This window comes from Phalacrocorax aristotelis, chromosome 2, assembly GCF_949628215.1.
Source record: "Phalacrocorax aristotelis chromosome 2, bGulAri2.1, whole genome shotgun sequence".
NCBI classification, from domain to species: domain Eukaryota; kingdom Metazoa; phylum Chordata; class Aves; order Suliformes; family Phalacrocoracidae; genus Phalacrocorax; species Phalacrocorax aristotelis.
The window spans coordinates 144,427,849-144,445,296 of NC_134277.1; the positions used below are offsets into that span (position 1 = coordinate 144,427,849).

At 36.3% G+C, this 17,448-nt stretch overlaps 1 protein-coding gene across 5 annotated transcripts in view; it reads left to right on the plus strand.

The window, feature by feature from the left end:
- The window catches only part of VPS13B (vacuolar protein sorting 13 homolog B), a 486,846-nt gene that overhangs the window by 386,589 nt on the left and 82,809 nt on the right, over positions 1 to 17,448 (plus strand). For all 5 annotated transcript variants that reach the window (XM_075085497.1, XM_075085494.1, XM_075085496.1 and 2 more), the window contains exons 36-37: positions 2,603 to 3,010; positions 15,101 to 15,300. In XM_075085497.1, coding sequence (XP_074941598.1) covers positions 2,603 to 3,010; positions 15,101 to 15,300 — 608 coding nt within the window. The remainder of the gene's footprint in view (positions 1 to 2,602; positions 3,011 to 15,100; positions 15,301 to 17,448) is intronic.

The following is a 17,448-nucleotide window of genomic DNA, read 5'->3' on the forward strand; positions in this document are numbered from 1 at the left end:
TGCCATGCATGTGCCACTGCTGAGCTTCACCATAACCCTCTGGCTGCCCTAGCCCAAGGAAGCCCAAGAGAGAAGTACTGCTCTCATAATCATCTCCTTTTACATCTTTCCTAATCAGTTTACTGTCTGGCTTTAGCTTGACTCCGGTTCTATCAACTTATGTATAAGCAGTTTTTTGGTTGTAGGGCTTTTTGTTGTTTTTTTCCTCTTCTGGGATATTCTACCACAGGAAGGTTTTGGCAATAAAATGTGCCTTTGACAAAGTAGTTAGATGTGAAAGCTGTCACACCAAGCAGTAAGGGTCCTTTCCTCATTTACTAACTTGCAAACTTAATTATGTAGCAAAGCCAAGAACATCTATTCTACTTTACTCCTTTATTACTACATCACTAATGGAGAAAACAAAGTCAATAAGGGACTTGTTTTGAAAATGCCTAAATGGTTCAGAAACCCAGATCCTGGTGTGAGCTGGATTTCAAACTTGGGTCATTTTAAAATTGCTGCTCGTTTGTTTGGTTGGTTTTGGGGGTTTGTGTTTTTTTTTTTTAAAAAAAAAAAACTTTCATTAGAATAACGCTTCTTTCCATTTGAGTATCCTAAGTAAATTAATATCATAATGTCACATGGTTTCTACTTTCTTTGTAAATCTTTCTTCATTCAAAGGGGGGAGAGGACCAATGATGTGTGCAAAAAGGCAGGCAAGTCTTGGGGTATTCTTTAGTGCCAAGAAGGGTGGAGAGATTTTCAAATATATTATGACATTTTTCTTCCCTTTGTTTTAATTAAAAATATCAGTACATAAGTATTTTGAAAAATCTTCTAAGTTGTTCATGTGTGGGTTTGGATGCCTAAAAATCTTGCTCTTTTCTAATGTCCAGCTTTTGAGCTTTGATATTTGCCGTTCTACTAGGCCCACATGCCAGCTAGTGTTTTGTAACAGTTTCTAGTTCAGCGTGGAACACTTTTAACACAAGAGAAAGCATTTTCAGAAAACCATTAATTAAAATTTTAAGTTACGATTAAAATAGCTTTTCAGTCTTAAATTTCAGTCAGCTGTGGCTTGTGGAGTACTACAGATTTTTCTAAGATTGTTTTGGGGTTTTTAATTCAGCTGTAGCAAATCTTACATGGCCACTAATAAGTTTCTCTTATCTTTGTAGAAAAAGTGCTAGTTTATAATTCAGAAACTTATCTAGTCAGATACCAAAGCTTATAACTGAAATTTAGAAATCTCAGATATTTTGGAGGGTCAGAGAAGTGCTTTGTTGTGTGCCTGGGACTTTCTGAAGTCAGTAAAAACCTATGCTTCAGAGCAGCTCTGAAGCTCTGCTCCTGCAGCCTTTTACTGTTGTTGTAAAAACTTGTAATTTACCTAAAGAGTGGAAGAATCGAGCTCATCAGTTTGCATCAGCGTGAAGAGTAGAACATGATCCTGGATAACTTGAAACTAAGACTGAATTTTGGTGAAATATTCATTCATTCATTCATCTGTGTAAAAACTTCAGCAAGCACTGTTTCCTATATATTTGTAATGAAACTTGAAACTAAGTAGTGCTGTTTTCTCTGAGCATTTCATATATGATATATATTAATATAAGATATATGCACAGAATTTTAATAATATTTGGTTCTTGGGGGTCGGGTGGTGGGAATCAAACAGCAAAGTGAAAAGCAAACTTTTCCCCCTGCCCAGGGTAGCTGTCTCATTACTAGGTGAAAGCTGAATTTGAAATGAAAAGTTATAAAAACTAAGTTAAAGCTGGATTTCTGTAATGAAGTGTAATGTACTGATAAAGGGGCAGATACCAGCACAGAAATAAGTTTCAACGATCATAAAATCCTGCTTCCCACCTGTGAAATAATCTTGCTAATTGCAACATCTCGGCTACTAAAATTTCACTGTTGTCAATGTAGTTCATATTATTTGCGATTTCTAAAAATTCTCTGAGACTTTTAGCAGTCTGGAAAGTACTAAAATTCTTTACTAAGGAGACAAATAACATTTCAAAAATATTAGGTTATTCTAATCTCCCTGGAAAAGAAAGAAATCTAAACATACCTCAGTTTTTATACTTGCTTTTTATTTCACATTTTATGTTGAAACTGCATTGAAGAATACTGCATATTAGCTGCGTAGGAAACAATATAATATGCATGTTTTTCACTCATTTAAATGTGTTGAAAATGTTCGCTGTTGCCTTTGGAGTTTAGTCAAATAGTTCTACTGGATGTAAAACTCCAGAGAATGTGAAGTATATTTTCATTCTGACACAAAAGGACTAATGTATTTACCTTCCTACACACTCAAATAAAATGCGTGTCTTTCGGATAGCTGTGGTGATCCCAGGGAAGAAACAAGGAAATAAGATCGACATTGTGACACATTTCTTAATTTGAAACGGTATATAGTGAAGATTGCTTATAGTTCTTTTCATGGTGTTTTAATTCAGATCTATTCCTAAAAACGTTATTTCATTGTTTTACCATTGATTCAATCTTTTTACTGAAACATGTTATCTCTACTAAATGCCTAATATTTTTACATTACTTAAATAATTGCACTGTAGCTTCTCATATTTCTTTCTCCAATTCTTTCCTACAGCTGACATAAATGTGGACATATCAAAACCTTTGAAAGCAAATCTCAGTTTTGTCAGGCTTGATCAAATAAACCAGTTTTTGAAGAAAATCATAACCACAAATGATGATGAGCCCAGGAAGGAGGGTGCTCAGTCAGCTCGCATTATCCCAGATGAGGATGTCACTTCGATAACGAAACACCCCAGTACAAAGGATTTGCTACCTGCAGCACACACCAATGCTGCACAAAAGGCTTCAGTTCAGGAAAACTTGTGGCGAGCCCTTTCCTGCTTCCAGAAAATTTCCATTCACACTGTTCAAATGGTTGTTTCAATGGAAACCATCCCACATCCCAGTAAACCTTGTTTGTTAGTCTCTTTATCAAACCTCAGTGGGAGCCTGAATATTAAAAGTGGACATAAAACTGCAGGTAAGAGTTTTTGAAAGTGCTACTGATTTGTTCAAGCGGTGGTCTAGTAACCATTTCAAAGCGTGGGCATTGAGGGGAGCTCCTCTAGCTAACATAATAAATACACAACAGAAAATAGCAAATCCCTGATAGATTCCATTACCTGAATTTTCCTTTCAGTGAGGTAGCACCCAAGAGTGCTTAATTTTTTATTTAATATCCCCTAGCTTGTAATTACTTATTTATTGACGGAACCACTATTCTGGTATTCTGATAATTCAGCACATAACTCAAAGGGCAAAATTTTGACAGTTTTCACTCTATAGCTACAATTTCTTTTTAGGCCCCTATATTTCTGTTTAAAAAAAAAAAAAAAACCACAAAAACAATTGTTCAGAGCCCTGACATGTGCTACTATGTAAATATTGGGTCATACAATTATTCTCCTCCAGGCTTATGAAGTTTTAAATTTTTACATGCTTCCTCTGCACAGCTGAGAGTCACCCAGGGAAAAAAAAAAGGCACTCCAGCCTCATTATAGCAGAACTGCAAGGAAACTTTACACCTTGGGTACAATTAACAGGATACCAGAGACTCATTTAAAATGAAGACATTTTGAGTGTCTTTGTAAATTGTTTTATTAGTCTTTTAATAAAATTAATAAGATGGTACATTTACATGACGTGGAGATGAGCCAGATGTAGGTAATTGGCAGAGTAGCTTGCAAGGTAAAATGGTCTGTAGCTGAGAGGAACAAGTTGTAGGCCAAGTGAGGTGGTGATTTATTTCTTTTTCATCAGAAGTATTTCTCCTCAGGCCAGCAAGTTTCAGTGCTTCTTTACTGTATTAAAAGTTAAAAATGAAAAATTTAAGGTTCATAGGACGTGAAAGCCTGTGAAAGTGCTGGAGCCTGAAACTCTTGATTTATCCATAAATAAACAGCAGTGCAGGCAGGAACAGTGCCTGCGTTCCCACGCTTTTCCAATCGGATCGCAACCCTAGCATAGAAAGCAGTGCAACAGAGTAAAAGGCCTTTTTAATGTCCTTTAAATAGTTCTAGTTTTTTTTCTGTGTAATAATCCTCTTTCCTTCCATCACTTCCCCTCTATCATTTATACATTATCTGTCCCATGGTACATTATGGTGTCCACAGCAAGCTTCAGTACATCAAAGCCGAGCCCATTCCGTCACTGTACTATAAAGCAATTTAGCAAACTCAGCAGTGTATATCACTTAGCCTGGAGTTTTTTGTCCTCCCAGAAGGAGGACATACCTTGCCTTGCACATTAAGCCTCAGAAACATTCTGCTACAAAGTTCTATTTCTTAATTCTTCTGGCAGTCTGAGAAAGCCAATCTTTATTTTTCATGTCACAAGATATACATGAATCTTCTGTATGTTTGTAGTCTAGCAAGCATTGTTAAGTAAAGCAGTACTGATGTTGAATCTAATGAAAATGGAAATCAGTTATTCTATATGAAGAACTTTGATAACCAGACAATAGACATCAACAGACTCTTCTCACATTTTTTCCAGTTAAAGTTGCCTTATCTTTGCTTTGTAAAAACAAAAAATACATGTGCATGAGGTTTTGCATGCTATTGTGACAGTACGATAAATTGTTTTAAGCTTGAAGAAGCGCAAAAGACACAATTCCACAAAACTGATTGAAACTGTCAAAAAATCTTTTAATAAATTGCTTGGCTTTTTATTTAAAATTATTATTTTGACATTGAAGTTCTGACAGAGACCAAAGTGGAAATTTTAACTTCAGGAAAGAAGATAAATTACTCAGTGTGGGGGAAACGGTATTATAATCTTGTGTTAAAAATACTTTAGAATTCCACCACAGTTACTAACTAGATTTGTTTTATTATTGCAAAGAAATTATGCAAGCTAACTCAATCAGAAAAAAGCATAGTAGCTCTGTCTTGGGAGCAAGGAGCATTTAAATATGTCAGTTCTTCTCTACTTTTCTTTTTACAAAAAGTTTTATAGATATACCTTTTGAGCTGAACAGGGTTAATGTCAGATTGTTTTTTTTATAGAATGAAACTAATACGCAAATACTTCACTGTGTCTTTGATTTTACAGTCAAATAACTATTGTGACCATCTGCAGCAGCTGCATTTTACGAATTATTTGCTGAACCAAACTAAGCACAATGACAAAAGTAGTCATCTCAGATGTACTGTTAAAACAGAGGAAGAAAAAGGAGCATTGCTTGCCTTTTGTACAGTATGGCCATCTGCTGTACAGATGTTATTATATAGAATGACTTCAGATACAATAATTGTAGAAAATTTTCATTAAAACCTCAACAATTTGCACTTGTTTACTTTAATCTGCATAACTCCCCAGTGAGACAACACAATACGCTTGGGGTTTCTTTGGTTCTCACTAGTTTTCTCTTTGATCCTTTTTGATGTGCTGACTTTAATAAACATAGTTAAAAACACTGTTCAAAAACATCATGGAAAAAACTACAAAGGAACAATTATAGCAGTAGAAACTACTCTAATCCCTTACTTACGCAAGCTATTTTTAGTGAAATATGGTTTTTTTACACATTTTATGTGGCAGTGTTTTTATAAACAGTGTAAACGACCCCTTTTCCAGATGAGTTTTAATGTAGGAGATGAAGTTGGTTTGTAAGGAATCCTATTTGCTAGGAATTATTTTGCAAAAAAAAACCCTTGCAAGAATGTATTGTCAGCATTTTTCCTCCCTTATAGGGGAAAAACAAGAGTGCGTGACCTTGTGTAATGCTTTGATTTTTTCAGCTGAAATTAAGAAAGAAGCTTGCCATATAACTTTTTAATTATCAGTTTTCCCTCTAGACTTTCCTGGTTTAACCATGGAAGCTAAAGGCCTTCTGTGTTAATTTTTCTTCTTAATTTCTTATGAAATTAAAAAGATGTAGCTTCTGAAAAAAAGGGGCTAATTAGTCAAATTATTTCACTTTTAACAAAATAACTTGCGTTGAACATTCATATTGCAATTGGATCAAATTAAAAGACCTCTGTTTCTACATATCCTGCTGCAGTGTTATACAACTCCAAACCTTTATTGTGTCAAGGGACTTTGTTTTTTGGATGTTTTTCACGTTTTAATACAACTGTTACTTATAACAACATGGTTACTATTTCTGCTAGAATACTTATGTTCTCCTCTGTTCTTATGGCGAAATCCCGACTATTCTGGTTTTAGTAAAGTAATACTATCGTCGAATGTGGTGCAATGTATTGGCAAAAAACAAACCAAACAAAATCCCTTTTCCAAAATAAAGGTATTCTTAATTTTACCTTAGAACAGGCTACCAGTATAGTTTTTCTGAGACCCTTAAGGGCAGGAGTTTAAGTCATACTGATGTTAAATAAAGTAATTATCTATAGTAATTTTATATTTTGTGGCTTAGAGTTACAGGTTAAAACTTGTACCCGTTTCATACAAGCAAATAACAAGCATTTAGCTCATTTTTGGCAGCTTATCTGTACTGTTGATGAAAATCCCAGGTTCAAGAACTATCATTAGACATGGTTCAGTGATTTTTGTCCTCTGAAGTAAGTGGCATCTTCTACAAAGTGGCTAGAGCTCTTGAGTGCCACGTACCCAGTCAGATTTGAGTTTGCTTGGTATCACACTTCAGGTACGTAGCTCACTCCAGAACAGTCACATGCTTTTAAAGTTGAAATAATTTTTAGCAATAAATACTAGGAAGTAGAATGCAATTCTAAACATACGGCTTTCCATTAATTTAGGTTTGGTGTTGAAATTAGCGCTACCTACCTGCCGAAAGAGCGGATAAATGAGAGAAGTCGAGGACTGTACTCTCCCCAGAGTGAAAGACAGCAAGAAGCCTGTAGCCTGTCGGTGGAGCTTTATTTTGCTCTGGCTGGACACAGGAGGGAAGTCTTGCTGTTCAGTGTCTGAACCAAGAGAGTTACGGATATAAAATATTCCAAAGATCATAGACAGAATTCCCCAGCCCTTTGTCCCGTATGCAGAGATGATTACTTTAGCATATAAATAAAGGAAAAAAATAAACACTAGTTGAGCGTACGATGATCGCAAGTATTTTTACTAAAGCTGCAAGAAATTACATAGTTAAGATACTTTACAGAAATATTAAAAATTAAATGCAGCTATTAATTGGTATAGAGCAAAGACCAAACTTGGAGCTAACTGACTCTCTCGAGAAAACTCTGCTAAGGCGTTGTCATAGCCTTTGGATGCTGCAGATATGCAAGTTAGCCCATGGGGAAATAAAACATTAAATTAGATATGACTACCTAAAATAATATGCAGCAGTAACAAGCCATTTACAACACCCAGAAGACCTTTGTTACTTTTAGAAAGAAATATAAACTCTTTCCAACACTTGAACAATAGGAAATTAATTCTTTGTCAGTAAAAGCCAGAGGACAAACTAAATATTTAAATGGCCACTGAGGATTGAGGTGGAAGTGCAGCTTGTAGACAGCTATACAAATCACTAACAGACCTTAATGAATATTGGGTGTGGGCATCAGGGTCCTGTCAGATTTGACACTGTGTCCCAAGTAGCTTAAACCCAACACTCAAGAAAAGGTGGAGACCTCATCAGGTCTCTAACATCTGGGATTTTATTTGTCATATTGGCATACTCTGCAAGCGCAAAAGAAAGAGTAAAAGGGGATTATCCTGACAATGAAATGAGTTACTGAATCTTGTGATAATGAAAAGCAGAAGAATTCTAATTCCTTTCTATAGTCCCTGAGGTAGAGGTGCGTTTATAGTTCTGCAGGAGTATAATGTAGGAGGGAAGAACAGATGGCCTAAAATCCATGAAACAAGACACCACCTAATCCCAGGACTGAGTACCACTATTAATCCTGGTCAGAGTCCCTACTGGTACTTTGTAACAGGGTTCAGAATTGCTACTGATGAACTAGCATGTTAACTTGGGGGGAAAAAAAAAGAAGAAAAAGTTAGCTGTAGGTTGTTGATTTAAGACAGTGTGCACTAATTTTGTAGAACTGCTTTTACAGTTTAAGTAACTTGACTTTAAGAAATGGACTCCAAATGAAATTTGATTCAGAACAAATATGGTTGTTCTTGTAATCTCTTCAGCTTTTGTTGTGAAAGTAATTGCATATTTTTCTGAGACTGGAATTTCTTTTGTTATGCGGATCCCAGTGCTATATGTGGCAGTAGTAGACAATAGAGCATTTTCATGGTAGTCAGTTCTATAGAATATTCACATCCATGAGGAAATACAGAAACAGTGAAAGCTGAATGTTTTCTTTGTACTTTTTATGCTTTCTGTGCAATTTCTCCAGTTCAATCTACATTTTGCAGTATGAGGTATAGAGCACAGAGATTAGACATTATCACCCAGTCTTAAGGACCAGATCCTTAAATTGTTGACATACTGGCAACATGTTTCTTCTTTTTCTATGACAAGAAATTTTTCTGGGATGAGATTGCCAGCTTGCTGCCCAAACAAAAGGTGCAGTTATATAATAAGTTTAGGTTACTGCGGCCACACACTTGCACACCCTGCTTTGTGCTAGCTCTGTTACTCGGGCAGCTGTTCATTGAGTTGAGTCAGGGCACTGATCAATCTGAAAACTAACCCAACAGGAAGAAAAATTTCCAGCAAGATCGTCTCCTTCAGCTGGCTCACTGGACAGGTACATGTTAATGACCAGGCTGGCACAAAAGTTAATTCATAGAATTATATAAAGGAGAGAGGGGGAAGAAGGATCAAAGGGAGGAGCAGATCGGAAAATAGGAGTCTGGACCTGGACTGGCCTTAATCCTGGGGAACGACATCCCAAGAGTGGAGGGAAACTGGTTCAGTTTGTGTGGCCTGGGTCTATCTGTCAAACCTTGGACTTCCACAAGCGTAATTCACTGGGTTATAGAGGCTCAAACAGCTCAGGTGATGCCAGGCACTATCTTCAGGATGGTTTCTTTATAAAGAAAAGTTACCTTCTAGTTTATGGACTATTTAGTTTATTAAAGAAGTTGAAATCCAGTGAATCAAATGTAGAACAGAGGAGCAAGACACCAAAACTGTAATTCTAATTCAGTGTTGTGGCAATTATATAGGTCTACATTTTGAGTGGTGTCCACTGTTTTGTAATGCTTCATTTACTGTGCAACCATTCAATGTCTGATTTTTCAGTAGTGATGAGTATCTACAACTTTATAAATCAGTGACTGTTGTAGGTACCAGCTGTCTCCTGAAAATAAACCAAAATTTTCAACCATCTGCCTAAAACTGAGATGTGAAAATACATAGATTTTTTTAAATAGAAGAACTTCTCCATGCCCATCTGTAAAGCTGGGTAAGAATGTTTAGTCACTTCTCTGAAAACTGCTGACATCTAAAAGTAAAATCTTTATGATACGAGAACCAAGAATTACTCATGTCAGTATAGCACTCAGTTTTGAAAGCTGGACTCACGGATGCAAAATTAACACTGTTTTTGTTGGTTACCATTATGCATTTTTCTCTACTTAATTAGAATAAGATGAGGCAATATAGACCTTTACAAATATATTCTAAATTTTTATATACCAAAGATAGCCTTGACCAAAAATGAAAATCCCTGTAGATCTTAACTGTGTTATGCCCTCTCTGATCAGGCATCACAAAATCCAAAATTGCCAAACCAACAAGTTAATTGAGATTTTTCAGCTATTTAGTATGCAGTAGTGTAATGAACATGATGTACCTGCCCAGTTATTCTTTAAGGGAGATGAGCTCATTTCAAACAGATAACCATCTTTGACTTCTCTTCTGATTCATCACTGACCTGAACTCCATTTGAACCTTGTTAGATACAAAACAAGCAAGATTCCTGGCCTGAGCTATAAAATATAATTAAGCCCTTTTGAAATGATGTGTAAAAGAACATAGCTTTACCCCCACTATAACCACTACCACCACCACAACCAATAAAGTTAAATCAAGTACTGCCTGTAATGGATTAAAATAATAAATGTTCCTGGATTTTAGTGTTTGAAGTATTTGAAGAAAACAGGCTCCCAACAGCCAGGACTGCTGAATGCATGGGGACATTTATTAGTGACGAATTCAAGGGTTTGGCCTGTTTAAGATCATTACTTTCTGTTTACCGTGTGTTACACATCTCATATTTTTACAGAGCCCACATGTGTCCCCATGTAATGCTGAAAAGTTCTCTTTCACGAAAGAACGGTTAATTGGTAATGTGTAAATATTGTTCTCGTGGGGAGAATGAACTATCGTAAGATTCAGCTCAACAATAATGAGAAATCCAGTGCAGTCAGTGGTTTGTTAACTAAAACTCTCCTGGAAAATTGTCCTTTACTACATCTCACCATTTGTTTGCTACTGCTGTTTCCAGGGTTGAATAAATTGGCTGACTCTTAAATTAACTGCACTATTTCCCCTGTAATTGTTTTCATAGCTTTGTTATCCTTTCTTCTCAGAAGCTGCTTTGTAGAGGATACCTGTCAACAGAGCAGTGTAACTGTAGCATGACTACTCATTACATGATGTATCTGAAGTTTTCTTAGCATGAAAAAAATCTTGTAGATAACTGTATCAATATATTAGCTATAATAACATATTTACATGTTCAAAGCTGTCTTAGTATCTTTGATAACCTTAAACCAGCTAATGAAGTTGCAAATATAAAGAGTGAATGCTCAGAAGCAAATATCACAGATTATCACCTTAGTAATGTCCAACATTAAAGCAGAAGTTAGTAAGGAAAACCAATTGCTAATTAAGCTTCAGCAGCCAGCTTGTATCTCTGCCGCCCAGTCATGGAGGGCCCATGGGAGAGCCGGGACTTCCTCCTTCAGAGTGCACCGCAATCCTTTGGGTGGGAATGCAGTCCGCCAGCTGCTGCAGTTGGGGCAGACCACATCGCTCACACGCATCTTGCCCAGTCCAGACCAGCGTGGCAGGCTCTGTGCTCTGGGACACAGTCTTGCTTCCAAGCTGCCCCAAACTCAGAAAATCAGTTTTCTTCATAGTGCTATGGTTTGCAACAAAGCTACTAGTTTCCAAGAAGCTTTTCAAAAGATAGCTCAGCTCTAGTCCAGTGCCATTTGCTGTATTTATTATAATACATGTGTTTCCATTTTCTTAAAACTCTTCTCCCATATAGAAGTTTGCCAGTTAAAATCATGCTCTATGTTGTATTAGGTGACAGTGCAGTGAACCAAACAGGATTTGCAGCTATCAAAGGAAGAGCAAATGCACAGAGCATAATAGAAGGGAAAAAACTCCTGCTACATTTCTACTTGTTTCATTTGGAGTTGATACAAGTATCAGTATTTTAATATCTTTTTGAAAACAGAAAGTCGTAGTTAATGTCAAAACATTGTCTCTCCCTTTGTCTGCGAACCAGGAAAAATAACAGAACTCTCTCTCAACACCTGTTTTGCCTAAACACTAAGTGATTGTCACTGTAAGGCAAGGGTTGTTCTAATGTATTTGCTGTGTCTATTGAAATGGGCCAGCTCTTGCTTTTTTCCTGTACACACAAATGGATTTAGGTACACAGGGAAGTTTAACAAACACAGAGCCTCCTATTATTGGTAAATGCTAATATATTATTGTTAATATAAACCCTAATATGACTATATTTAGTGTACTCAGATTCTATGTCTTTGTAAAAGCATAAATCAAGTCTCTACTGACTCAAAGAAGAAAGATGTTAGAATATCAAAGCAAATCTCTTTTAGTAAATTTTCTTCACTATTCTGTTGTAATGATCTCCATTTTAATTTCTGAGCAAATTAATTTCTTGACATTACCAAGCAAGTGCTAGCTTTTCTTCAAACCCTCCTACATATAAAAATACCTGGATATTCCTTTTAAGCATATGTCATAAAGGTAAGCCTTCCAATGCATGCAGAAGCCTGGTGTAAGTTGCATTTTGCTCAGCGTGGCAGCATGTTGTGGTGCTGTTGTGGGTCTGGGTGGAGTCTGACAGTGGAGGGTTGGCAGCATTTTTTAAACACTGTCCAAAGCAAGTGCTTCATATTTATTAGTCTCTTGGAGGACTGTTTTAAAAGTCATGAAACTATTTGTTCCTAGAAGTAAATTATTGCACGTACTGAAAAGTGTGTTGGTGTTCATGAGCAATGATCCAAACAGAGCAAGTTAACGTCTACATATCACAACAATCGTTTATGAAGATATATTACTTCTGTGTGGTGCCATCTGAAGTTCACTTCAAATGGAGACTTTGATTTAATCTGTTTAAACTGGTTAGAATTCTACAACAGAAGTTTGTGAGAGATGCATGAAAGGACTGACTGCAAATAGTGTGTGGGAGGGAAGAAAATAGAGAATTATTTTGCATCTTTACCTTTCTGAGATGATTGTTTTAGTCATAGGAAAGCAACTTCACTAACTGAGCATATACTTTGAATGTTAGTATGGCATTTGGCAATCCTAAAATAAGCTCGCTTCTAGTATATACTGGTATTTCTTCACTCCCTTCCCTTAGGATGTGAGATTATTCTTTTTCTGATGTCCTTTTAGAATTTCCATACTAGTGGTACCCCATCGAAGCTTCCCTCAGGCCCAGAGATCTCTTTGCTTACTGTTGCTTTTTAGGGTTTGTGCATACTTGTTGTTCTTCATTATTTTTTTTAAGCTTCCTCAAGACATTACTTTGTGCAAGTTTGTCTGAATGTTCTCTGCATTTTTTTTTTTATTAAGAGCACAGTGGTTTTTTATACTGAGAGTCACATCCTTCCCAAAAGGGCATGTAGATATAACTGCTAGGAAGGTTGAGGGTGTGATTCTTGCCTATTACAAGAGAATTTGGGTCACAGCAAGAAAAAGAAAAATCACTCATTGACACCCTGAGCTTTTCCTGGTATTTGTAGAACACAATCCATGGATGTGTCTTGTAATATTTAATTTATTTAAAATTTACCAACACTTCCTTATTCTTAATTGTGTCTTCATTTCTCATTGTTTACATAGCGCTTGAGAAAGGCACTGCTGATTTTGAACCAGCAGTATTATGTGCTGAATGCTCGGTTCTGTTTCTAAGCCGTTGGATATTGTGTTTTCTTTGTACTTTATGGAGCTGAGATGACAACAGAAAAAGACTGCAGAGCATAATCCTTCCAAGTGTAATCCCAGTGAAAGAAAACATAAATAAAACCACTTGTATTGTGGCATTCCTTTTTCCCTTTTGTTATTTCTGCAACTTGGCACATATCCCAATAAAACTATAGAACATTTCTGTATGTTGCAGAATTGTGCAATAGTTACTGAGAATTTCTTCTCTTTAAAATCAAAGTTCCATGTAGAACATTAAAAAAATTAGTTTCCAAACATTGTAGTGCTTCTTAAAATAACTAGACTGAGCATAGTAGGGTGAGGGTGAGCCCTTCCCATAAAAATAACTCTCTTGGTTTAAGACTGTATGTGCAGCTGCTTCATTCCACAGTTTATAGAATCAAGTATGAACCAGTACCAAAAGCAGAGGCGTCAGGGTGTGCTGATATTGGTTTTCTTGATTATCACTGAAGTTCAGTGTCAAAGAAAACACTAAACCGTTTCTGTTGTATAAACCTGCTACACATGAGACCAGATGCAGGGGTTCAGAAGCCAGACTAAATAACCCAGAGCTAAAACCCGTTTTCCAATCAGTGACAACAGTCCAGTTGATTGGCATGGGACACAGGTCCACTCGAGCCCTTGATCATTCTTACTAAACTCCAGACTGCTCAAAGGAGAGGTTCTTCTTGTTTGTGGTTTCTACTCTGGTTGAATACAGTTCAATGCCATTCTTGGTATAGGAACTGTTGGATCACCTTCCTAGTGGGTGTAGGATTAAAAAAAAAAATCCAGTATATTTCCCTCCATTGTATAAACTATTTCTCAGCATTATGAAATCATAATTCCCAGGATGCAGACAGACTTCGTTCTGGATTCTAAAGGAGATTCATAGAAGTCTTAGTGCATGTATTCAAAACAGTAAGTTGTATTTTTGTGGGATTTTTCTACCAGCAAAGGTATGGAAATATAGAATGGACCTGTACCTTGAAACATCTGTATGTAAGCCTTAGGTGTTTTTAATCTTTTGCCTTTAGTAAATATCCAGTTTCATTAGAAAAATAAGCCATAGGCATTATACAGTATGGTGACATTCAATATTCAGTGTTGAATCCAAGTATGAGCACAAGAGAAAAAATTAACCCAACCTCAGATGTAGTCCTTTTCATATAAATATACAAAAGAAATAGAGGTATTAAGTATGGTTTGTTTTATTAAACAGTGATTTGCAGTAATTAAATTCACAAGAGATGTGACATCTCTAGTGAGTGTTTCTTTCCTAAAAATGGTTTTGTCTTTAATAAGAGTACATAAGTTCTGTCATAAATCTAACCTGCCATTATCATTTTTATGTTTTATAAAACTATGTAAAGTGCAAATGGTTATGATGTGAAAAGTTTAGATTGAACTGGTTTTTAGGTAAACACATGTTATATATTTTGAGTTACAGTAATTGTTTTGAATTATTTGAATTCAAACATTACCGTTATTCTCCTACTAAGTACTCCAAAGTCTAGCAAGGCAATATTTTATAACTAATCTGAACGAAAGCAGAGAGAATCGTTCAAAGTAACTTTTTCCTATCAGTTTAAAATATAATCAAGTGAAGCAGCTGCTCTTGTTCTTAATATACTCTTTTGAAAAAAATTTCGTAGTTTAATGAAAAATGTCTCTTCTCATAAACCTTAAAATACTCACACGCAAAAAGTCGTAATGGTTTTGGCAAATAGTTCTTTGTAAGGAATGTGCATGAGACATACCTGCTTCCATAACTGCAACACTGTGTAAAGTGTGCTCAATAGTGTCGGAAAAGCAAGCTAAAAAAAAAAGTGACAAGTCTTGTCACCCAACCGTGATGCTCTTACTTGGAGAGGAGAGCGGTTGTCCACGCAAGTATTTCCATGAAAGTCAGTGGGACTACTTGTGCGAGTAGTTGCTTGTGGGCAGAGATTCTCAGGCTCATGGCGAAGTGAATTCAGGAAACAAGCACATAAATGTTGGCAGAATAACAACCAGCAGGATAATTGTTGCTCTCTCTGTTTTTAGGAATCCATGGATCGTCTTTTGTCCTTGATATAAAAGATTTCCTACTTAGAACAAGTCTCAAAGAAAGAGCCAGATCTCTAATGGGCCCTTTTTGCTGCTCTGTTAATGTGGAAGCCAAGTGGTGTAAGCACAGTGGTGATCCTGGCCCAGAGCAATCTATTCCAAAAATATACATCGATTTGAGAGGAGGACTGCTGCAGGTCTGTATAAGATGCTTATGGTTCTGCTATTGAGCTGGACTAGCTTTGGATGATTGAGATTTCATAAATAAATTGCATTAAAGCCTGTAAAGCTTTGCAGCCTACAACAGTTAATTGGGTTGGGGGTTTTTGCTTGGTTTTTTTTGGTGGTCTTTATTTTACCTTTTCAAATAAGTATCTGTTCTTTCATGTAAAACCGTTGATTGAAAAATTGTGTACAGTGTTTTTGGCTTGGGGTTGGTTTTTTTTGTTTTTTAAATACGGCTTCAGCTATGTATTGTAGCTGTATGTGTGTGTTCCCTTAAAACTACTGGATCAAATTACTAACACTTAATATCTAGGACCCTGTTCTGATGTGTGTGTGTTTGTCCACGAGCTATGTGTCTGTAATGCCTAGGGGTAGCTTTAAGAAATACATATCCTTTCTTTTTAAACTTGCACAAGTTTCTCAGGGGAGTAATTACAAACTGTTGTTTGTAGCAATTAATACTCAGTTTTCCATGCTATCCTCTCCTTTTTGGAAGTGCCCACAACTTGAAACTGGTCCAAGAAGCATGGGAGTTCTTGAAATGAAAAATAGATTCTGTGGGGTTTAGACAAGTGGGCTTTAAGATAGGTCTTGTTTTAATTATTTTTATTGTAGTATCTATACACACCAAATGTTTTAAAATAAATATATAAATCAAGCATATAAAACACAAAAAGGAAATTTTGACATTTAGTCGTGTCATTAGGTCCTTTCCCAGAATTGGCATTAGAAGTTCTTAAAACCACAGCACTGGGAATAGGGCTGACTGAATAATACAAATTTTAAAAAATTATATCTTAATGAATAAATAAAGTACACTTGTTTCTCTGCTTCTTTTTTATTTGTTATTCACAGGTACTTGGCTGATTACCTCTACATGTTGTTAATAATAAAAAGTTTGGGTTTGGTTTGTTTTTTCCAAAATTTGGGGGTTTTGACAAGGACCAGAAAAATGTCTATAAATCTGAGAAAGTAATTTATTATTAGAGTATATATGGGGATAATTAGCTTTTGCAGAAAACAATTAAGTATTTGGTCTAGCAGAATAGATTTGAGAACTCTGACAAAAGCAATAGTAATTCTGTTTCAAATTAATTTATTTACAGCTAATGATTTTACCAGCTCTGAACATGACCTCATCTTCTACCACTGTTAATTTGTATTGCAGCAGAACCTAGAGAGCTTATGTGAAATTGGTGCCTCATCTGTGAATATTGTAGTAGGAATTCTGTGCTCTGGAGTTCCAGCTGCCTAAAAATAAAATTAATAAAAGGTGGGGATGGAGGGGAAGCATTCCTCCCACCTCCATCAGTGGAGGACTGAGGCCTCTGGTATCAGCTTAGGTGACAGAGCTCCCCTGAGTTGGTGCTAGACCAAGTGTGGGACCCTGAGCCCAGAGGTACTCTAGAAACTGCAGTAGAGACACACTGAATTAGGGAGATGACCTGGGTAGCGTGGGACTATTTAGCTCAGGACTTGGCGTAGCTGGGTTTCAAGAGGGGAATAAACATGGGCTTACATGTAGATGCAGGGGAAGGAAAAGCTTCCACCTTGACAGCTGTACTAGACTCCCTTCAGGCATCATCTAATTTTTTTACATATTTGAAAATTGGTATTCCACAGTGAAAAAAAGGTTGCACTACTATTTATGTGCACACCTGAGTTGTTTACTTTACTCCTACCCTTACCGTGGACTTTTAAGTTACTGTCTGGTGATTTTGATTTCATCCCACACTGGTTCTAAATCTTATTTCTTTATTAATTGCTAACTTCTTCCTTGTCTTCCCTTTTGCTTCTGGGCCCGCTTCTGCACATAAAGACTAAAGGACTTGTCCCCATTATAACACACGATTCTCTCAAACAGGAGTTCAATTTGAAAAAAGCAGCTCTGCTTGTCAAAGCTGGGGCAGAGGAACGTCTACTTGCCTTTTATTTTGCTGTAAAGTGTATGAATCTTCTGGACTTTGCATGCCAGTTTTTCTTAGATATTTTTCTAAATTTCTGTTTTAAACTTCAAAATCTTTAAACTTTTCAACCTCACTCTAAGAACTTACAGCACTTCCAATTCGTAAGCTGTTTATACTCAATATTTGTGCTTGAGATGATCTTTAGTATGTCTT